Source organism: Lithobates pipiens, unplaced genomic scaffold (genome assembly GCF_037356315.1).
Source record: "Lithobates pipiens isolate NorthernLeopardFrog02 unplaced genomic scaffold, aLitPip1_a1.2 Scaffold_8, whole genome shotgun sequence".
Lineage (NCBI taxonomy): Eukaryota > Metazoa > Chordata > Amphibia > Anura > Ranidae > Lithobates > Lithobates pipiens.
Genome location: NW_027507903.1, coordinates 81,352,295 through 81,376,133, shown reverse-complemented (window position 1 = coordinate 81,376,133; position 23,839 = coordinate 81,352,295). Strand labels below are relative to the sequence as shown.

Below are 23,839 nucleotides of genomic sequence, written 5' to 3'. Positions count from 1 at the left end.
CTGAAGGCACAACTTTGTTTTGGATGGAGTGTGAGGGGTTAAAACACCTGTCAGATTTTATTGCTGTCTGTGCCCCCCTCCCCCTCCCATGTTCACTTAAAGTGGAGGGCCAGTTATAAAAAAAAAAAAAAAAAGTCAGCAGCTGCAAACACTGCAGCTGCTGACTTAATAAACACACTCACCTGTCCAGGGCGCCCGCGATGTCGGCCGCCCGAGGCCGACCCGTCCCTCGGCTCTCGGGTCCCGGCGCCGCCATCCCTTGTAAGGGAAACAGGCAGCGGAGCCTTATGGCTTCACTGCCCGTTTCCTACTGCGCATGCGCGAGTCCCGCAGCTACTGCGCATGCGCGAGTCCCGCAGCGCTTTCTGAATGGGACGCGCTGTGTTCTGGAACACACAGTTCCCAGAACACATCGCGACTCATTACCCAGAAGACGCCGCGACGAAGACAGAAGACAGAAGATCTCCGCGGAGGAGGAAGAGGAAGATTAGGAGAAAGTGCCTAGCAACAGGCATTTCTGGTAAGTAAAAAAAAAAAATTTTTTTCATTTTTTTTTTTTAGATTTTTTGTAATTTTTAACATTTTTTTGTTTTTCAGGGTGGCCCTCCCCTTTAAGCCTCGTATATATGATCAGATTTTCAGATGACCGAACGTCTGTTTTTTTGTGGCATGCTGGTCTCGTGCCAAAAGTGAAGAGGTTACTCACCATACGAAAATTTTCGTACGACAGAATACAACGTCAGATGTGACCTAATGTGTTGAATAGTTTTGTATGTATTCTTTCTTTTCTGAGCGTGCGTAGTCTTGCTCTTACGATTTTTTTTTTTGTATGAAAAACCGCACTAATGAAACGAAAATCAGACATTGAGTTCACATCCAACAAAAATGTTATAGTCTGCGCATCCAGCTTTTGTCTGACCAAAAAGCAAAATCAGGTGTCGAAATCCGAAAATCATCAGACAGCTGGTCTAGCGAATTTCTCCATCCGATCGTTGGATCGTGTGTACACACCTTTAGGCTGCATTCAAACCCGAGTGTAGTGGCTTTGAGCATTTGTTTGTGTGTTTTTAGGCACGATTTTGGCACATTTTAATGCGCGACTTGCACGTATTTATACAGCAATTTTAAACTTTGGCATTTTTTTATTAGCCAATAGAGAAAACTGTTATCTATTGCATCATTTGTTGCTAGGTATTTCAGCTATTTTAGCTTTTCCATTACCTTTTATTTCTTTATTATTACTATTAATTTATTATTATGTTTTTTCGTTAGGGTAAAGGGTTAGAGTTAAGGTTAGGTTAGGAATAGGGTTATTTATTATTATTATTGTTAGGGTGTTAATACTACTACTAATAATAATACATGAATAAATAAATGTAAAATAAATACACAAAAAAAAAAAAAATCATAAATTAATAAATTCAATAATGAAATACTAAGTAACACCCTAACACAAAATAAATAAATAATAATTAACTTTTTTTTGTTTTGTGCATGTTTGGGTGTTTATTATTAACAATAATTTATTTGATAACCGTCAAAAATTGTGCTGGATGTATTGCCATATGTCATAAATAAAGAATTGATAAAAAAAATAAAAATCATTGATTTAATATTTTTTAAGGTTAGTGTTATGTATCATTACGTATTATTAATTTATTTTTTATTTATGATAATTTTTAGTTCTTTGTGTATTTATTTTTACATTTATTTGTTCAAATGGTATTAATATTTTATTTTTTCATTTGAGCAGAAAATCCTGTTGTAACGGTTGGCTCCTGAAGATATGTGTTTTTCAAAATTAAACTTTACCCAAACTACGGTTTGGTTTGGGTCTATTTGCCTAAATTAGACTTCTGTATCAGTCTGACTGGACTGAGATGTTCAGTCTGGCCACAAGGGGCACTGTCTCAGATGGCAGGCGTGGAACTATGGTCTGGTCAGGTCCTTAAGTTACTCTCTCTCGGAGCCAGGTCAGTGGGAGTGGCCCTCCCACTGTGCCCTCTGGGAGAGGGTATTTAGAATGCGAACGTCACGTGGTTCGGGGTCCTGGTCCTCCTGACCAGCCCCCCAGGAAGGCTATGGCCTGGGGTGCGGATCCACCTGACTTTGATGCCTTGGGGCTGGCTAACCCAGGGCAAGGAAACTAAAGGAGGATTCTGAGGTGGTTGGGTGCCGTCTCCGGTTCAGGAGAGACCCATTGTACTTTAAGCATTCCAGGGGAGGACTCTTTAGAAGAACACCACGTACGGGTTGGTTTTCTTAACAAGAGCTTGGAAGGGCTGAAGGTACCGAAATAATCCGGTCTTGTGGATATCGGCAAGCTGGTTGAAAGATCCAGGTATCCTACAATTGTTCTACAGCTTAGTTTCCCTACGTGTTCTGCAACAACGTCTGTGACAAAGACCTTGTTCCTGAGTAAGCACCTTGTTGGCTGCTAGGCCTTGTGAGAGAAGGACTGTCCAACCTGAGTGACCATACAGCTGCGAATGGCTATTCTCTGGATGCAGTTCCTTAATGTTTTTGGACTTTGACATTGAGAGTACCTGAACTTTCCTTTCCAACCCTCTGATCCCAAGTTGAAAGACTGTTCAATGGTTTGAGTTTTTGTAAATAAAATCCATTTAAGTGGATCTATTGTCAGTCTCAAGATACTGGGTCATCTACCACAGGACATCCCCTAGACGTGTCACAAGGAGAACGGAAGGTAACGGTAAGCCCAAAAATAACCAGCAGCTCCATAGGGGGTTAGTGCTACACATGCAAAAAACGCACAACAAAATGCAAAAATATGCGCAAATGATGCGTTTCCATCTATTTCTATGGGATTAAAAATATGCCCAAAATGTTCGCATCTGCTCGATTTTAGCTCCAAAAAAAGAAAGAAAAGCTCTATTTGGAGCTTCCAATGTTTGGCGTAGAGATGTGACCCATCTCCATAGAGAATAATTGTTTTGTTTTTCTCTTCCAGCATTTTGAAGCTTCAAGTTACAAAACACTGAGGTGTGAATGGGGCCAGATAGTAAAAATAAAAGAAAATCCTAAATTTTGGGTTGTCACCAAACAACACTAGAAGGGGATTCTTCTGGTGGGGGTCACAACCAGGGATTTCCTCTCACTGCTGTTTTGTCTATGGGACAAGAAGTGAATGGAAATCTCCCAAATGGGACAAATTCTGCGGCGGGTACGATTTGCCTTTAGTTGTATTGTACAGACTACATATTGTTGTTGTAAAGCAGAGCTGTGTACTGTAGATGTATCTCCCGTGTGGGGATTGGGGACCGTGTGGTCGGAGCAGGCAGCGCCCACCTCACACACACAGAGCCGCTCTGCGCTCGGGGATGACACAAGACGTCTGTCGGAGGCGCGCGCACGCTGGGAACGGCGCGTGACTAGGGGGTGCCTCGTGAACGAGCGCGGAGCGAGTTGTGAGCGGAAACTCCGGAGTGTATCAGACGTCTCCCGGGCCGGTGTGCGGCCCACCCAGCATGGCCTCCTCTATGGAGGTGTTCGGTCTACCGGAGGAGGAGGTGAGGGCGCCGACAGCGGAGCGGGCGGGGAGTGGAGTGACTGGCCTGTGGTGACAGCTCTGTGCCTGTCACTGACCTGAGTTGTATGAGGAGGAGGAGGGGGGATATGATGTGTGATGAGAGAGGATGGGGATTGATGGCGGGGTCATAGGTCACCAGGGAAGCCGGGGTCATAGGTCACTGTGTTCTGCTCTGTGCTGATCATTATCTGATGGTTACTAATGAGGAATGCGATGTCATTATTGGATTATGAGGCAACCTGTGGCTGCTGGATATGTACAACTCATAGCAACCGCCCATCACACCGCCAACCTTTCCATCGTGGAGTTTGGGGAAGGACGGGAGCGATCCGCAGTTTACGGGACGGTTTTGGAAGTGGTAATATATAAGCTCTTCCAAAACCGTCCTATAAACTAAGGATATATATCGAGAGAGATCGCAAGATATATATATGTATGAGATTGCTCCATAGAGAGATATCTATATAGAGAGAGCGATCTACAGAGAGAGAGAGATTGCGATCGATCTACAGAGAGAGATTGCGATCGATCTACAGAGAGAGATTGCGATCGATCTACAGAGGGAGAGGGAGAGCGATCGATCTACAGAGGGAGAGGGAGAGCGATCGATCTACAGAGGGAGAGGGAGAGCGATCGATCTACAGAGGGAGAGGGAGAGCGATCGATCTACAGAGGGAGAGGGAGAGCGATCGATCTACAGAGGGAGAGAGAGCGCGATCGATCTACAGAGGGAGAGAGAGCGCGATCGATCTACAGAGGGAGAGAGAGCGCGATCGATCTACAGAGGGAGAGAGAGCGCGATCGATCTACAGAGGGAGAGAGAGCGCGATCGATCTACAGAGGGAGAGAGAGCGCGATCGATCTACAGAGGGAGAGAGAGCGCGATCGATCTACAGAGGGAGAGAGAGCGCGATCGATCTACAGAGGGAGAGAGAGCGCGATCGATCTACAGAGGGAGAGAGAGCGCGAGCGATCTACAGAGAGAGATTTATAGAGTGAGCGATCTATAGAGAGAATGCGCGAGAGAGAGTGTTCTATAGAGAGAGAGCGATCTATAGAGAGAGATCGATATTAATAGAGAGCGATCTATAGAGCGAGAGCGATCTATAGCACGCCAGGGAGAGAGATCGATATATTTCTCTCGCTATATAAATACGAGAGAGAGAGAGATATACACTCACTGGCCAGGTTAGATACATCTTGCTAGTACCGGATTGGACCCCCTTTTGCCTTCATTCTTTGTTGTGGCATAGATGCAACAATGTGTTGGAAACATTCCTCAGAGATTTTGGTCCATAGTGACATGATAGCATCACTCAATTGCTGCAGATTTGTCGGCTGCACATCCATGATGCAAATCTCCCGTTCCACCACATCCCAAAGGTGCTCTATTGGATTGAAATCTGGTAAGTGTGGAGGCCATTGGAGTACAGTGACCCCATTGTCCAGTGGTGAGATGATTTGAATTTTGTGACATATTACATTGTCCTGCTGGAAGGAGCCATCGGAAGATGAGTACACTGTAGTCATAAAGGGATGGACATGGTCTGCAACAATACTCAGGTAGGCTGTGGTGTCTAAACAATTCTCAATTGGTACTAAGGGGCCCAAAGTGTGGCAAGAAAATCTCCCCCACACCATTACACCACCACCAGCCTGAACCGTCGATACAAGGCAGGATGGATCCATGCTTTTGTGGTGTTTTCACCAAATTCTGACCCTACCATCTGAATGTCGCAGCTGAGATCGAGACTCATCAGACCAGGCAACGTTTTTCCATTCTATTGCCAAATTTTGGTAATCCTGTGCGAATTGTAGCCTCAGTTTCCTGTTCTTAGCTGACAGGAGTGGCACCCGGGGTTGACTTCTTTCAGAAACTGCAAAAAAAAAGGTTTTATTTAGAAATTTTAAGTATTTTTTCGTTTGTTTTGCAAAGAACTAAAAAACCCAGTGGAGATTAAATACCAAAAAAGCTCTAACTGTCTAAAAAAAAAAAAGGATAAAAATGTCATGTGGGTACAATATTGTATGACCACGCAATTGTCATTCAAAGTGTGACAATTAAAAATTGGTGTGGGCAGGAAGGGGAGGTGAAAGTGCCCGCTATTGAAGTGATCAAAGTTGACCTTCTGTAACATGTTGCACCCATATTCCGGGTTTAACATGTAACATGTTTTGGCAGTGAGCTATGAATCTTCTCCCCCTGCCCGGCTGCGTCATTAATTTACAGTGTTCTGTAAATGTGAAAACTACAAATACCAACGTTCTTTGCGGCTGTCCACTTGTAGTTCTCAATGAACTACCAGGACACTGTTCCTGTCATTCAGTAACTGCCCATATTAGAGGTACAGGCAGACAGTCTGCAGGCCTGTGCCATTACACCCAGTCTGCGGATCGTGGGTGCAATGCTTTACAGATTTGTAACCCAAAAAAAAAAATGCACATTTTTTTTTTACCTGCAAAAAGATGTGTATTTTTTATTTTATTTTTTTGTAAATGTGAACTTATCCTTTAAAATAGAAACAGATGGCAAAACGTTTTTGTATAAATAGAAAACTTAAATACCTTGTTTATCTTTTCTAAGTGATCACATATTCTCTGTTCTCAGCTGCATATGAGTTGGGGGAGGAGAAACCGCAGCAAACTGATCTTCCCATTGAATGGCTGTGCGGGGGGCGGTGTCAGGACATGTCTGACCATTGGAGGAGTTCCCATAGCTAGAGAACTGAACAGTGTGTGTTTACATGCTTAGTGTGGTAGTACATGGTACACATATCAGGAATATAAATATTGGGTTTACATACTCTTTAACCACTTTGAGACCAGGCCTTTTTCAGAGATTTTTTGTTTACAAGTAAAAAAATGTAATTTTTGCTATTAAATTACTTAGAACTCCCCAAAAATAAATTTTTTAGCAGAGACCTCAGAGAATGAAATTGAGGTTGTTGCAATAATTTATGTCAAACTGTATTTGCGCAGCGGTCTTTCAAATGCAATTTTTTTATTTTTTTAAATTGCACTTTAATGGATTAAAAAACAAAACCAGTAAAGTTAGAGTAATTTTTTTTCTATAATGTAATAATGATGTTACGCCGAGTAAATAGATGCCTAACATGTGATGCTTTAAAATTGCGCACAATCATGGAATGGCTGACAAACTACGGTACTTAAAAATCTCCATAATCAACTTTTTTTCAGGTTACCAGTTTAGAGTTACAGAAAAGTTCTCGTGTAGGGCTGCAACTAACAATTATTTTCATAATCGATTAGTTGGCCGATTATCGTTTTGATTAATTGGTTAATAACCTTAAAAAAAAAAAAGCGGTGTATAATTGAGTTTATATGTAAAGTTTAACAAAAGCAATTCATTCCTAAATATCTCTATGCAGTGGTAAATATAAATAACCAACTGGTTGGGGAGTAAAATGTTGAATCCACTCTGAGAATAACAGACAGAAGAGATATACTATTAGCCCTTGTACACACAGTCGGACATTCCGACAACCAAATCCGTCGGATTTTGTCAGAAACTGGTGTTGCATACACACGGTCAGACAAAGTTGGCGGAAAATCCGATCGTTCAGAACGTGATGACGTTATTTCGTTAGGACGGGACTACGTTCAGGCTAGTAGCCAATAGCTTTGGTCTAGGAATTTGATCTGAGCATGCGTGGCACTTTGTCCAATCGGAATTCTCTACAAACGATCGGACAAAGTCCGATCGGATCATGTTGTTGGAAAATTTTATAGCCCAGCTCTAAAACTTTGTCGGTCGGATATTCCGACGGAAACAGTCCGATGGAGCCCACACACAGTCGGATTATCCGACAACACGGTCCGATCGGACATTTTCCGTCGGAATGTCCGACCGCGTATACAAGGGCTTAGAGGTTGAATCTGGTAAATATAATCAGACTCCGATCAAATTTTTTTATTTAAAGAAAAAAAAAGTTAGACTGTTTTGCAAACATAACTGTAATATTATATGCTGGCCATACAAAAACAATGTCTTCCTTGGGGAAAAAAAAAAAAAAAAAAGTAATTTTAAGAACTTTGTTCGATTATCTAATCGTTAGTGGGGTCAAATTGATGTTTATATTCAACCACAGTGACGGGAAAATTTAGAAATGGAAAACTTCTTGGTCAAACATTTTCAGACAGTGTATGTCGTTTTCATTCAGAAATTACATTAATTTTAAAACAGAATGTTAAAAGCAAGTGAAAATTTTAAACATTTTCATTTAGCGAATGTACAAAGATTTTTTGCATGAATATTCTCGTCTGAAAAATGATCCGTGTGGCCAGCATACGGCTCGATACACATCTATGCAGTTTGCTTTTGATCAGTTTATGCAGTGCATGTTGATTTTTGCGCACGCGATTTTGCCGTGATTTGCTTTTTTGCTTTTTTTTTGCCAATTTGTTGGGCAGATTAAAAAACACAAATTGTGGCAAAAATGCATTACATTCTTTTCTGCAGCTTCTCCATTGAAGTATGTTGAACCAAAAAAGCACCGGTTTGCATTAAGAAAGGTCCTTGACCCTTTCCAAATACGCAGCAGCTGAAAAAAAGCATAGATGTGAACGTTAAATTAACTGTAGTGCATTTCTGCAAAAAGCACCAAAAAACACATGTGTGGGAACCAGGCCTAAAACATTTAGTAACATAATGGAGTTTGAAAAAAAAAAATAGCCCTTCATAGTACAAAAAGAGCACATAATCGCTACTGTAAGGGGTTATTTATTTTACTGTGCAATAGTGAAAGTAATATTTACAGTAGCAATTTGCTCTTTTTGTACTATAAACGTCTAATTTTTGTTTTTTTTATTGTGTCATTAAAGAGGAAGTAAACCCTGATGAGTTTACTTCCTCTTTCATTCCCTGCAAAGGCAAAGCATAATGGACTACTATGCATTGCATAGTAGTCCATTATGTGTCACTTACCTGACACAGGAGCCAGCAAAGTCGCCGCTGTCCCCTGTAGTCCGCCGCAGCCATCTTGTTAGTGGGTCTCGCAGCTCCGCCGCTGTCATTCGGCGAAGCCGCGATGACGTCACTCCCGTGCATGTCGCTGAGAATGCTGCGCTCAGTGCGCCTGCGCGCCGCTGTCTACGGCACATGCGCCGTAGACAGCGGTGCCCGTTTTCGGGCAAATATCTCCTAAACCATATAGGTTTAGGAGAAATTTCTTGGACCTACAGGTAAGCCTTAATCTAGGCTTACCTGTAGGTCAAAGTGGTTTGTAAGGGTTTACAACCACTTTAAAGCATTCTCTAATACTACACTTAGGTGGCGCTTCCTTCTCTACCTTCTTCTTGCCTATTACAGAGCCAGCTCTCTCAAACTGCGTGGGCCGCCATTCCTTTAGAGCACATGCACGATGACATCACCTGCGCAGTATACAGTAAATACCTCTTATACGGCATAAGTTTTAAGATATTTACAGTATCTGTAGGCAGGGTGGATTTGATTTAAATCACTAGTAAAAAGGCTTAATTTAACCCCTTGCCGCCGAGCGTATGCAAATGTGCATACACGGCTTTCGGGGGTTATACCGAGATGATGCCCGCAGCTGCAGGCATCATGCCGGTACTGTTTTTTGAGCCGACGATCTGCTTTCTAGCTGTAACAACCGATGCGGCTAAAAGCCGCTCGGCTGTTATGCCGGAGGAGCGGGAGGGGACATCCCCCCACTTCCCGCCGCCACCCGCCGCTCTTACCGGGGCTCCCGTTCCATTGAGAGCCCCAATCAACAGTCCGATGCCTCCGGTGTCTAGGGACAGACTGGAATGAAGCCGTAAGCGGCTTCATTCCGATGTCCTGATCGTAAACACGGAAGCGACGTCATGACGTCACTTCCCGTTTACTTGGCTGCCAATGGCGCCGCTTTTAAAAAAATATACAGTATTTAGAATCGCCAAAAACGGCGATCTGAATACTTTGAAGTGCAAAGGAGGGATCGGGGGTCATTTAGACCCCCGATCCCTCCATAAAGAGTACCTGTCACAACGGATGTTTAAATTTTTTTAAAGCGCCCCCGTCGCAGCAAGGTCGCGCAGCAAAGAAAACGCATATGGAAGTTGCGCCTGCATATGTAAATGGTGTTCAAATCACACATGAGGTATCGCCGTGATTGTTAGAGCGAGACCTCCTCTGTAGCTCTAACCTGGTAACTGTAAAAAAAATTTAAAGCGTCGCCTATGGAGATTTTTAGGTACCGTAGTTTGTCGTCATTCCATGAGTGTGTGCAATTATAAAGCGTGACATGTTTGGTATCTATTTACTCGGTGTAACATTATCTTTCACATTATACAAAAAAATTGGGCTAACTTTACTGTTTTGTTTTTTTTAAATTCATGAAAGTGTCCCTTTTCCCAAAAAGTTGCATTTAAAACACCGCTGCGCAAATACCATGTGACATAAAATATTGCAACAATCGACATTTTATTCTCTAGATTCTCTGCTAAAAAAAATATGTATAATGTTTAGGGGTTCTAAGTCATTTTCTAGCAAAAAATATGGGTTTTAACTTGTAAACACCAAATGTCAAAAATAGGCTTAGTCATGAAAGGGTTAAATCATAATTTTTAAAGAGCAACTGTCATCTCTGTCCCACAGTTGACTCACACTCCCATTCACTGCAATGGGATGGCTGGTAACGTGGCAGTGACACAACAAGGTGATGGATGTGGCGGCAGCAGATGAGTGGATGCCCGCTAACAGGCACTTCCATGATGGATCTGAAATGACAGGTGCTCTTTATATGCAAGGACTCATTCTTGCAGGTAGTTAGAATCATTATTATTTACATATAAAATGAAGGTTTCCTATTTAGAATAATAAGATGTCAGGTTAGTAAAACAGCGATTATCAGAACTGATTCAATCATACAGTTTGCACTGTACATAGATTTGCAAAACAATGAACTTTGTTTTATCTCATGGTTACTGTGACATTGTGTGAATGCATCAATGCAGTGCATGTTACCTCAGCTTGCAGAGCTTGGATTCATGGAATGAGTTTACCAAAAATGTAAATCTTGAAGAATATACAGCCTCATGCTACATAACTAAGCTCCATTTCATGGAGAGGTCTATAGCTAGAATTATTGCTCTCACTCTACCAATCGCAGCCATATCTCCCATGTGGTTTGAACACTGTTTTCATATGCGGGCGCTACTCACCTATGCTTTTTCTTCTGCACGTGACCTTGGCGGGGCACGTTTAAAAAAAAATATATATATTTTTTTTCTTATTTATTTTACCTTTTACTTTTTATTTTTACACTGTTTAAAAAAAAAAAAAGTGTCACTTTTATTTCTATTACAAGGAATGTAAACATCTCTTGTAATAGAAAAAAAAGGATGACAGGACCTCTTAAATATGAGATCCGGGGTCAAAATACCTCAGATCTCATATTTACACAAAAATGCAATAACATTTTTTTTCACTTAACCACTTTCAGACCGGACCAATTTGCTGGTCAAAGACCAGACCACTTTTTGCGATTCAGCACTGCGTCGCTTTAACTGACAATTGCACGGTCGTGCGACGTGGCTCCCAAACAAAATTGACGTCCTTTTTTTCCACAAATAGAGCTTTCTTTTGGTGGTATTTGATCACCCCTGCGGTTTTTATTTTTTGCGCTATAAACAAAAATAGAGCGACAATTTTGAAAAAAACGCATTATTTTTTACTTTTTGTTATAATAAATATCCCCCAAAAATATATAAAAAAACATTTTTTTCCCTCAGTTTAGGCCGATACGTAATTCTACATATTTTTGGTAAAAAAATAATCGCAGTAAGCGATTGAGTGGTTTGCGCAAAAGTTATAGCGTTTACAAAATAGGGATAGTTTTATAGCATTTTTATTAATAATTTTTTATTTTTTTTACTAGTAATGGCGGCGATCAGCGATTTTATTGTGACTGCGACATTGTGGGGGACCCATCGGACATTTTTGACACATTTTTGGGACCATTGTCATTTATACAGTAATCACTGCTATATAAATGCAGTGATTCCTGTGTAAATGACACTGGCAGTGAAAGGGTTAACCAGTGGGTGGCAGTGTAGGGGTTAAGTGTTCCTAGGGGTGTGTTACTAACTGTGAGGGTTGGGCTTTCATTTAGTGAACACTGATCTCTGCTCCAATCACATGGAGCAGAGATCAGCGTCACTAGTTGCTAGGCAGAATGGAGAAATGCTGTTTACACTGCATCTTCCCCTCACTCATCTCCATGTCAGCCCAGGGGACAGACGCGATCGCCTCTGCCGATGGCTCTTGTAAGCGGCGGAGGGCACCGGTTCGCGGAGGGAGGGGGGCCCCTCTCCCACCACCGATAAGTGATCTTGCGGTGAATCCGCTGCAGAGACAACTTTTATCTTGTAGCCAGCCGAACACGGGGATACCGGGGTTATGGCAGTTAGCTGCTGCCATAACAACAATATCCGTCCCCAAAGTAGGGACTTACATCAGCGTGCGGCGGTCGGCAAGTGGTTAAACAGTTCCTGACCATGCAATAGCCAATAGACCGCTACAGTTGTCCAGTCCAGTCGTTCAGCTCTGGGAGGACATCCTCCCAAAACCATGCCCCATGCTTGCCTCTTGCAGTGCACATCGAGTGCTCTGCTTGACTGCTGTGTGCTTTTGATCACAGATTGGGGTAAAGGGCCATTCACAGCTGATCACATGTAAACAACCTTTCTGGTTATCAGCAGTCCCTTCCTACCATACTACCTAGCAAGCCTGTAAGCACTTTGTTTACACTGATAATCAGGGCAGTATATCGGTGCCTGTTCATTGCAACCTCTTCAATGCACATCACTGAAGAAGAAAAGTTACCTATTTTTAAAGTTATAGAACATAAACTAAGAAAAACGTTTTTGTTTTTTCAAGATTTTCTGTCTTTTTTTTTTTTTTTTTTTTTTTTAATTTACCAAAAAATTAAAAATCCAGTGGTAATTAAATACCACCAAAAGAAAGCTCTATCTGTCTCAAAAGAAAATGTTAAACATTTCATATGGATACAGTCAGGGCTGCTGATAGGGGGGACCACAGGGCCCATAGAGCAGGACGATCTGTGGAGCAGAGAACAGATGGCAGCGTCTCTCACCCAGCAACTGAAAGACGGTTATTTCCCCTCTCCCTCCCGCTGGATCAGGTCTCCACTGACTCACCACAAAGTGAAAAAAAGCTTCTATTTTTTTTTTTTGTCAAAACTTAATTGAACAAGCAGAAGTTAGAAGCTGATTGGCTACCATGCACAGCTGCACCAGATTTTGCACTCTCCAGTTTAGGCTCCATGCACACTGAAGCTCAAAAAAGCTATTTCTGGACGCCAGATTGCTGGCAGAAAACACTGGTTGAAAAACCTGCTTTTAACAGCGTTTTATACTAGCGTTAATGAGCGTTTTACAGCGTTAGCGTTAATGGGCGTTTTTTATAAAAATACACAGAGGACACTCCAAAAATCCCACAATGCATTGAAAAATAGAATGCCGAACACTAATGAACGAGCGTTAATGAGCGTTAGTCGTTTTTTGCCGCTGAAAAACGGCACTTTGAACGCAAATTTCTGGCGTTCAGAAAAAAGCCCATAAACTCCACTGCTCATTAAAGCTGAAAAACGTCCATGTGTGCATGGACACATAGGCTAACATAGAGTGGAGTTTATGGGCTTTTACAAAAAACGCCCAAACTCCAATAAACTGCAGTTTATCAGCTTCAGTGTGCATGGAGCCTAAGATAACCAACCCCTCTTTGTCCAGGGGTGCACATCCTTCCATGTAAGCATGTTCAAACTCAAGATGTGTGGTTACAAGTGTATAGCTGCAGCCTGTCCTAGATTGTAGATATATAAGCTTCTGTTCATGTTTTACAGCCCCTGGTTCCTACAGACTCTTAAGGTCTTATTTGTTTTGCCCGGAAACTCCTCTCCATGTTAGCCATGCACACTATGGGGTTTATTTACTAAAGGCAAATCCTCTCTGCACTACAAGTGCACTTGGAGATGGGGGGGGGGGGGGGGACATGCAAGGAAAATAAAAAAAATGCATTTTTGCTTGCACATGATTGGATGATAGAATCAGCATAGCGTCCCCTCATTTCAGATCTTCCCCTCAGATCCCCAGTGACTGCACATTCAAGTGCACTTGTAGTGCACATGGGATTTGCCTTTAGTAAATAAACCCCTATGGTCTTTTCAGGCATATGCTTCTATCGGCAGAAACTTTAAAATTCTTTAAAATAAATAATTGGGGGGAGGGGGGGAATTTTTTTTTTTTTACTCACCTCTAAATACCTGTTGCCAGGGGGTCCCTCGTAGTCTGCCTTCTTCCTTGCCCGGGCTGGTGACATCACTTCCCCTCGCGCAGCACAGTCATCTGGGACCTGTCACGTGTCCCAGATGACCGTGCGGCGTATAACGGCGCGTGCGCAGTGGGTGCTCGGCTGTGAAGCCACACCCGGGTGCCCACAGTAAGAATGACGACGCCACGAGCGGAGCGGAGAATGAGCGGGGGCTTCGTTCCCCCGCATCGCTGGACCCTGGGATAGGTAAGTGTCCGATTATTAAAAGTCAGCAGCTGCAGTATTTGTAGCTGCTGACTTTTAATTTTTTTTTTTTTTTTTAGGGGGCACCCCACTTTAACCACTTCCCGACCAGCGCACGACGATGTACGTCGACAGAATGGCACGGGCAGGCATATTGGCGTACATGTACGTCCAATATTCGTTGCCGCCGTGCCATCGGGAACGCGCCGCCAGCGGCGCGCTCCCGCGCTGGTCGGGACCCCCGTGAGTCCGGTCGCGGGCATCCCCGCGATCGTCTCACGGAGCGGCCGAATGGAGGAAATGCTGTATAAACAACATTTTTCCATTCTGCCTAGCAACTAGTGACGCTGATCTCTGCTCCATGTGATTGGAGCAGAGATCAGTGTACACTAAATGAAAGCCCAACCCCCCCACAGTTAGTAACACACCCCTAGGAACACTTAACCCCTACACTGCCACCCACTGGTTAACCCTTTCACTGCCAGTGTCATTTACACAGGAATCACTGCATTTATATAGCAGTGATTACTGTATAAATGACAATGGTCCCAAAAATGTGTCAAAAATGTCCGATGGGTCCCCCACAATGTCGCAGTCACAATAAAAATCGCAGATCGCCGCCATTACTAGTAAAAAAAAATAATAAAAAATTATTAATAAAAATGCTATAAAACTATCCCTATTTTGTAAACGCTATAACTTTTGCGCAAACCAATCAATAATCGCTTATTGCGATTTTTTTTTACCAAAAATATGTAGAAGAATACGTATCGGCCTAAACTGAGGGAAAAAAATGTTTTTTTATATATTTTTGGGGGATATTTATTATTACAAAAAGTAAAAAATAATGCGTTTTTTTCAAAATTATCGCTCTATTTTTGTTTATAGCGCAAAAAATAAAAACCGCAGGGGTGATCAAATACCACCAAAAGAAAGCTCTATTTGTGGGAAAAAAAGGACGTTAATTTTGTTTGGGAGCCACGTCGCACGACCGCGCAATTGTCAGTTAAAGCGACGCAGTGCCGAATCGCAAAAAGTGGTCTGGTCTCTGACCAGCAAATTGGTCCGGTCTGAAAGTGGTTAAGGTGCAAAAATACGAGGGTTTATAGCCCATTTTGAAGAAGTTAAATAAAAACGTGCACAAGAGCGCAAAAAAGTACAAGCTTCCTCAAGCTGAAATAAAATCTCAAATTCTTGTAAAAGCAGCTTTTTGGCGGGGGGGGGGGGGGGTCTTGGCTGCAGTGTGCATGAGTCCTAAATTACCTCGGGAGAAGTCCCAAAGGTAAGCATGGGATGAGGTAATGAGGGAGTTGGAGAGCAGGAGGTCTTGGGAGGAGTGAAGAGAACGATTGGGTTGGTATTTTGAGACTAGGTTAGTGATGTAGCTTGGGGTCAAGTTGTGGATGGCTTTGTAAGTTACTGTTAGTATCTTGAATTAAATTTGTTGGTTGAGTGGCAGCCAATGGAGGGAATGCAGAGAGGGGTAGCAGAGGCTGAGTGGTTTGTAAAGTGGATGAGCCTGGCGGCAGCATTCATGGTGTCCAGAAGGGGGTTAGCCTATTTAGAGGTAAGCCAATGGTGAGGGACGTTGCAATAGTCGAGCTGAGAGATAACCAGGGAGTGGATTAGAAGCTTTGTGGTGTTAATGGATAGGAAGGGGCGTATCTTGGAGATGTTGAGGTGGCAAATATTGGATAGCGATAGGATGTTAGGTTGAAATATTAGTTGGGAGTCCAGGATTACCCCTAGGACCTTTGGTGTGGGGGAAAAAGTTGATAGTTGAGCCATTGATATTGACAGAGAAATCAGGGAATCCAAGGTTAGTACAGTGATCTCCTCTGCTGTTCTATTGTGTTTTGACAGGGAGGCGGCCCCTCGTCAGAACACATTGGCTGAGAGCGCTGATCCGGAGCCGATCGGCAGACCATTTACAGTCGTGTCCCTTCAACAGAAGCCGGCTGAATGGCTGGCTTCTGTCAGACCGACTCCAGTACACATGGGTCGGATGTTGGCCGATTTCTATTGAATTGGGCGGCATTGGAAAGGTTGATAGAAACCAGCCGACATTCGATTCGTGTGTACAGCAGGGCATGCCTGAGAAAGGTCTGCCAATCGGCACCTGACTGGTGTGTTCTGGCGAGGAAGCCGTCTTGCTGTCAGAACACAATAACTCAGCAGGAGAGATCGCTGTACTAACCTCGGACTGTTAGTACAGTGGCTTCTCTTGAGCTCTTCATTTTCTATTTTTTTTGTTAAGCCAGCTGGGTTGAACGAAAAGAAACTACAAGTGTGTACTAGGCTTATTAAGACCAGCCCTTTTATTTTTTTTTATTTTTTTTTTCAAACAATTTTTATTAATAAAGAAAAGATAGTTACAATCCATCACAACACAACCAAAGGGCTGCTATAAAAGGCCCATATACATGCTCACAATTCGTGGTACAACGTTACAGCATTACAATTTAGCCATGTACATATTCCAAACAGAGGTAATATACTTCTAACTTAGTTAGAAGTGCCTGAGGTAAGGGGGATGTAAATAGGATGACCAGGATGGCCGAAAGGTCATGATGCGAGTCGTAGAAGTGGGTCCGGAAAATATACGGGTAGAGCCATAGCCTCCCCTCTCTACCTCCTCACCCCTAATGGGATCACGCTGTGCAAGAGGAGAGGGTAAATGAGATTCTCGTAATATAGCGGTATTATTGGTCTACAATTTTGGAGCGGAACTGAATTCTACCTCACAATAACACATGAGCATAACCCACCATCCAAGTCATATTGTGGATAAAGCAATCGATGAGGAAAGCTAGTGCCTACCTATGTGAGGGAGTTATCCAGGGAGAGCTGGAACGTAGCATTATTTGCCAGTGCAGATAACCGTTATAATACGAACAATCCCTCTCCTGTAGGACCTGTGCGGGTGGAACTATCCTAATGAGGGGGTAAGGAGGGGAATAAGGGAAATAACGATCATGGTCAAACAAAGGAGGCGGAGAGACAAATAGGCGTGGCGGATATGGTAGGATTGTTAAATTTGGTATTCGTAAGTGTTTTGAATTTTGGGACGAAGGCACACCCCTACAGGGGAAGGGAGTTAAGTTGTGTGCAGAAGCTCCCGAAATTGTGGAGATTCCCAGAAGTGTAACCAACACGCCCATGTGTTACTGTATTTTGTTGGGGAGTTTTTGGCTTGGTGAATCAGGTTTTCCATCTCCGAAATCTTCTCTATATGTTTGAACCAGTCCTGTAGGGTATTGCTCCTCCAATAAAGAGGTATGCATTGTTTGGCTGCATTTAGGTGTGGGACAATGGATTTCTTATACGTTGATCGTGAAAGTGTGGTGTAATGTAAAAGGTATTGAGATGGTGTAAACTCAAAGGTATAACTGGAGATATGGGCGATTGTCTCATGTACTTTTTCCCAGAAAGATTTAAGCCTAGTGCAGTCCCACCAAATATGAAGTGGGGTTCCCATATCCAAGCCACAACGCCAACACAGCGGCGAAACCGAAGAATAGTATTTGTGGAGCTTGTCTGGAGTCCGATAACAGCGAAAATATATTTTATATCAATTTTCCTGTGCTGAAATGTTGATAGAGCTTTTATGAATATAATCGTAAATTGTTTCCCAATCTTCTCTAGATAGGTCTAGCTGGAGATCCTTCTCCCAAGTCTTGACAGCTTCATTGTGTTTGGGGTTATGGTTGTTAAATAGCATAAGATGTTTTTGTGGGGTCGAACTGGTACAAATCACTTCGAAGGGGGTCAGTTCTCTGGACCATTGTGGACCAGCCCTTTTATATTTGTGACAAGAAAATAATAATTTTAAAAGAGAAGTTCACCTTTCTGAACAAATTGCCTCCCCACCATCTTGGGTGATACAAATGCACCAGCCCCCGCCCCTCCCTGAGTCCCCGTTTTGAGAGCGAGTAGGTGATCTTCCCCTCCCCCAGCTCGCTATCACAATCTAAAGAAAACCATGTTCATTGAATGCGAAAACTATAAGCACTGACCGCCTCTGCAGCTGTTAGTTTGTAGTTCTCAATGAACTACCAGGGCACTGTTTAACTCTCTTGGTAGTTCATTGAGCTTCCTGTCATAGTGTAACTGTCTGCCCATATCGGAGGTACAGACAATATACGAGTGGTTCCACACTACGGACAAAGCAATATTTATATAGCTGCTGACTCCACTTAATGTGGAGTTCCACCCAAAAATGGAACTTCTGCTTTTCAGACCCCCCCCCCTCCGTTGTCAGGTTTGGCACCTTTCAGGGGGGAGGGGGGAGCAGATACTTGTATATTCCAGAAAAAAAGGAGAAAAACTGCGCTAAGGTAAAACGTAAAAATTAATCATATGTGAAACTCTTAAATAAGAAAAGTTTTGCTGCAGCTTAACTGTGTCACATAACTACAGGAAAAACAAAACAGAAAATATACTAAGCCGCGCTAACTTATATAAACATCAAATAGTGCAACAGTTGGAAAAATCGTGAACAGTTGATATCCTCTACACATAAAATAGTATACCCTTGTGTATTAGATAGCAGAAACATATATAGGTTATAAATACAAAACACTCATTCCTTGCAGTATAGAATCACATAACATGTACCTATATGAAAAAAAAAACTATGCACAAAACACACACCCAGTGTATAAACAGTGAGTCAAAGTGTATAAGTCACAGTAGACTACTTTTTGTAGAAAACTGTGAACAAAAGTCCTCCACAAATGAAACATAAAAATTCAGAAAAGATCCATTACTTGGTCCATTGCAATAGTGCTTGAGCCACCACCGAAACACAATTAAATTTGCCGCTTACCAGAAGGGCATGACCCCCCACTACAGAGGGTCACAGAAGGCCTTTAGATATGAGCACGTCTTCCAGCCTGGCGGGGTCCTTAACGCTCTCCCTGCATCACCACTCCAAATAAGGGTTGTAAAGTAAATACTCCCAGGGGTCTTTCTTATAGATCCAAAAGGACTCAGGGTGAAGCCATCAAAGCCATAAAAGAGAGATAGAACTCCAAATAGTGTAAAACCCTTTATTACCAGAGATAAAAAAAAGTTAAATTGCACTTACAGTGTATAAAAGATCAGAAAGCCTTAAGTCCGTTGCGCCGGCTGGACGCACACAGACAGACCCGTTCTCCTGGAACCGTTACAAACACGAGGTGACGTTTAGCGTATCGCTCAGCTCGTGTTTGTAACGGTTCCAGGAGAACGGGTCTGTCTGTGTGCGTCCGGCCGGCGCAACGGACTTAAGGCTTTCTGATCTTTTATACACTGTAAGTGCAATTTTACTTTTTTTTATCTCTGGTAATAAAGGGGTTTTACACTATTTGGAGTTCTATCTCTCTTGTATATTCCAGGTATTTGCTAGTACTTCCGGGCATAGATAGCTGCAGTATCCGCGGATATCTACCTCATATCTGATGCCTCCTCCGTCCCCTTCACTGTCTACTGGGAGACGCACAGGTCCCAGAAGACAGGGACCAGTGAGATTGTGCATGCGCAATAGGGAACCAGGCTGTGAAGACGCAAAGCTAAAAAACGAAGATGGTGGTGCCTCCACTGAAAGCCAAGGGAAAGACCTGCTTTGGGTGCCGACATCACGGGTGCCCTGAACAGGTTAGTGTCCATATTTTAAAAGTCAGCAGATGCAGTATTTGTAGCTGCTGACTTAAAAAAATAAATTGGCGGAACTCCACTTTAACCACTTCCCGACCGGTGCACGCCCATGTACGTCGGCAGAATGGCAAGGGCAGGCATATTGGCATACAGGTACGTCCTGTTTTAAATGCCACCCTGCCATCGCGAGTGCGCCAGCGGCGGCAAGCTAGCTTGCCGGTCAGGACCCCCGTGAGTCCAGTCGCGGGTCCCGCGGACTCGATCGCTGTGGGGATACCCGCGATCGTCTCACGGGGCGGCTGAACGAGGAGATGCCGTTGTAAACAGCATCTCCCCGTTTTGCCTAGCAACAAGTGACGCTGATCTCTGCTCCATGTGATTGGAGCAGAGATCCGTGTTCACTAAAACAAAGCCCAGCCCCCACAGTTAGTAACACGCCCCTAGGAACACTTAACCCCTACACTGCCACTCACTGGTTAACCCCTTCACTGCCAGTGTCATTTACACAGGAATCAGTGCATTTGTATAGCAGTGATTGCTGTATAAATGACAATGGTCCCAAAAATGTGTTACAAATGTCCGATGTGTCCGACATAATGTCGCAGTCACAATAAAAATCTCTGATCACCGCTATTACTAGTAAAAAAAAAAAAATTAATAATAAAAATGCCATAAAACTATCCCCTATTTTGTAAATGCTATAACTTTTGCGCAAACCAATCAATAATCGCTTATTGCGTTTTTTTTTTTTTTTTACCAAAAATATGTAGAAGAATACGCATCGGCCTTAACTGAGGAAAAAAATGTTTTTTTATATATTTTTGGGGGATATTTATTATAACAAAAAGTAAAAAATAATGTGTTTTTTTTTTTTTAAATTGTCGCTCTATTTTTGTTTATAGTGCAAAAAATAAAAACCACAGGGGTGATCAAATACCACTAAAAGCTCTATTTGCGGGAAAAAAAGGACGTCAATTTTGTTTGGGAGCCACGTCGCATGACCGCGCAATTGTCAGTTAAAATGACACAGTGCCGAATCGCAAAAAGTGGTCTGGTCTTAAGCCAGCAAAATGGTCCGGTCTGTAAGTGGTTAAACAACTACCGAGGTAGAGTCAGAATGAATTAGGGATTGTAGAGTAGGTGTGGCGCTGCTTATGATAAAAAATATACTTATGTGCACTACAATATTTACCTCAGCAAGAATGTGAAAAACACATGGAAAATATGTAACCAGTCCTGCTTGGTCTGGTTATTACACAAAAATACGTGCTGCTGAAATTTATATGAAAGGTATTGTATATTTGAATTCAATACCAGCTGTAACTTCAATAAAAATTCATGATGCAATAAAGCAAATGTGCCATAAACTAATTAAATAAAGATTCAATTCATATATTAATGAAAATACAAGTGACAAGTATTGTAATTCATAAATCCATTAGGGCCAGTTCACACCATAGAAATGCAGTCCAGATGCTTTTCTGCATGTGCGTTGTTGAGGTGTTTTTGATGCATTCCAGTGCATTTTTTCCTTTTTTTTTTTTCTTAACCTTACATAAGGACATGTGTGTTTCAGTGCGTTTTTGATGCGTTTTACAGTATTTCAGTACAGTCCAGTGCAGGAAAAATGCAGCATGTTCTACTTTTATTGCACTGGAACTGCAAGCATCGGTGTGAACTATGCTGTTGAAGACCATATAAGCTACTTTCCATGCATTTTTGATGCAGATAAAAAAGCCGTGGACTGCATGTGGTGTGAATGGCCCTTAGTGATTTAGCAAAAATGTACACGTGTAAAAGGTTATTATTCCTTGATATGGTGCTTCAAGGGTTCACTTAGATATAGTGCTGCAAAAAAATCACCAAAGACCATGCGGTTTGCTGGGGTCTCCACACGTGTTTGGAGGGGGAGGAATGCCCCAAGAACACCATCCCCACCATCAAACGTGGAGATGGAAACATGCTTTGGGGGTGTTTTTCTGCTAAGTGAACAGGACCACTTCACCACATCAAAGGGACGATGGGCGAGGCCATGTACCGTCAAATCTTGGGTGAGAACCCCCTTCCCTCAGTTTGTGCATTGAAAATGGGTCGTGAATGGGTATTCCAGCAGGACAATGACCCAAAACACATGGCCAAGGCAACAAAGGAATGGTTTAAGAAGAAGCACATTAAGGCCCTGGTGTGGCCTAGCCAGTCTCCAGACCTTAATCCCATAAAAAAATATGTGGAGGGAGCTGAAGGTTTGCGTTACCAAACGTCATCTTTGAAACCTTAAAGCGGGATTCCGCTCTTTTTTTATTTTTTTCTTACCTGTCTCACTGGTGGGCGAGTGCTACCTTCGATTGGCATCCACGTCCGGCGTTTATTTGACCCCCGGCGCGACGAATCTTTTCCTCAGGATGACTTATAAAAACCTGCCCTGGCATTTTCCATTTTAACTGTGGGCGTCTGAAGCCCACAGGCATTTACTTCCTGGTATATGATGACGTCTGGCTCCCAGCATGCTCCGCTCCATCTTGCACATGCTCAGTGAGAGCAGTGACAAGGAAAGAAAAACTTTCATTGTCCCCCATGGATTCTTGGGAAATTTCCCAGGGACCATTGCGAGGGCGATAGCCACGCCTACTCCCACGGGAGGACAACCAGGAAGTCAGCTGAAACATCAGAAATAAAAGGTAAGTAAATAATATTTTTTTTTTTCAGGGTTCGTTTAGGTAAGTATGCTATCTGTTGATTTTAATAACATGAACTTTCATTTTTAGGTACCAAACCACTTTAATGACTTGGAGAGGATCTGCAAAGAGAAGTGGGACAAAATCCCTCCTGAGATGTGTGCAAACCTGGTGGCCAACTACAAGAAACGTCTGACCTCTGTGATTGCCAACAAGGGTTTTGCCACCAAGTACTGTTTTGCGAAAAGGGGCAAATGCTTATTTCACTCATTACAATGCAAATAAATTTATAATCTTTTTTGTAATGCATTTTTCTGGATTTTTTTGTTGTTTTACTGTCTCTCACTGTTAAAATAGAACCTATCATTAAAATGATAGACTGATCAGTTCTTTGTCAGTGGGCAAAGATACAAAACCAGCAGGGGAGCAAATACTTTTTCCCCTCACTGTATAGGAATTCCAAATCCAGTGGATGTTGCTTCTTTCTCCTCACTTCCTGCAGTCTCATGTAAATGCTCATCTGCTGCCACTTCAAGCAATATCTCCTCTACTTGAGGTGCTGCGAACGCTGGTTACCCCCTGGTGGGGAGTTTTATGCTAAGTAAAGCAAAGAGGGGGGGTCATGTGTAGACACTGGCACACCGCATGCCTGTGTATTGAAGTTACAGCTGGTATTGAGTTCATTTATTTGTGTGTAATAACCAGACCAAGCAGGACTGGTCACATGCTCACATTTTCTTAGTGTTTTGCACATTCTTGCTGAGGCACATATTGTAGCGCACATAAGTACAAGTAAGTTTTTTAATTTTAAAAAGTTTTTTTTTTTATCATAAGCAGCGCCACACCCACTCTACAATTTCCAGCTACACTGAGAGTCTGCAGGACCATGGCATAAGACCCTCAATCTGCTGATCGTGGGTGCCATGCTTTACAGGTCCCTAGCAAAAAAAATACATGCTTTTTACCTGCAAACAAAATGTGCATTTATTATTTATTTATTTGGAACTTATCCTTGAAATAAGATGATTTGGCAGGAGCTCTGGAGTCATGGGGAATATAAATTATAATGATAAGCACTGTGAATTATTTGAATGGCTCCGGCCAATCACAGCGCCGGAGCTGCGATACCTGGAAGTAACCTCTGGGATAGATGTTGGTGGCCAGAGGGGGAGACTAGGACGGCTGCAGGGGCTTCGTTCTCGGGTAATTCATAATGAGCTAGTATGCTATGCATACTAGCTCATTATGCCTTAATCTTGCAGGGTGGTTTTTTTTTTTTTTTTTCCCAGGAGGGTTTACAAACATTTTAACCTGTAGCTGTTAAATCTATCAAATATACAGGAGCCATCTAGTTTGGTTTATTTTCTACCCATTAATAAAACTTTATTTTATTTTTTATTTTTTTTATTAAGTATATTA

At 42.5% G+C, this 23,839-nt stretch overlaps 1 protein-coding gene across 2 annotated transcripts in view; it reads left to right on the top strand.

Annotated features, from left to right (window-relative positions):
* Positions 1–3,382: 3,382 nt before the first annotated feature.
* The window catches only part of NEDD4 (NEDD4 E3 ubiquitin protein ligase), a 261,538-nt gene continuing 241,081 nt past the window's right edge, over positions 3,383–23,839 (top strand). For both annotated transcript variants that reach the window (XM_077474123.1, XM_077474121.1), the window contains exon 1: positions 3,383–3,530. In XM_077474123.1, the coding sequence (XP_077330249.1) occupies positions 3,489–3,530 (42 nt within the window). In that variant the 5' untranslated portion in view covers positions 3,383–3,488. The remainder of the gene's footprint in view (positions 3,531–23,839) is intronic.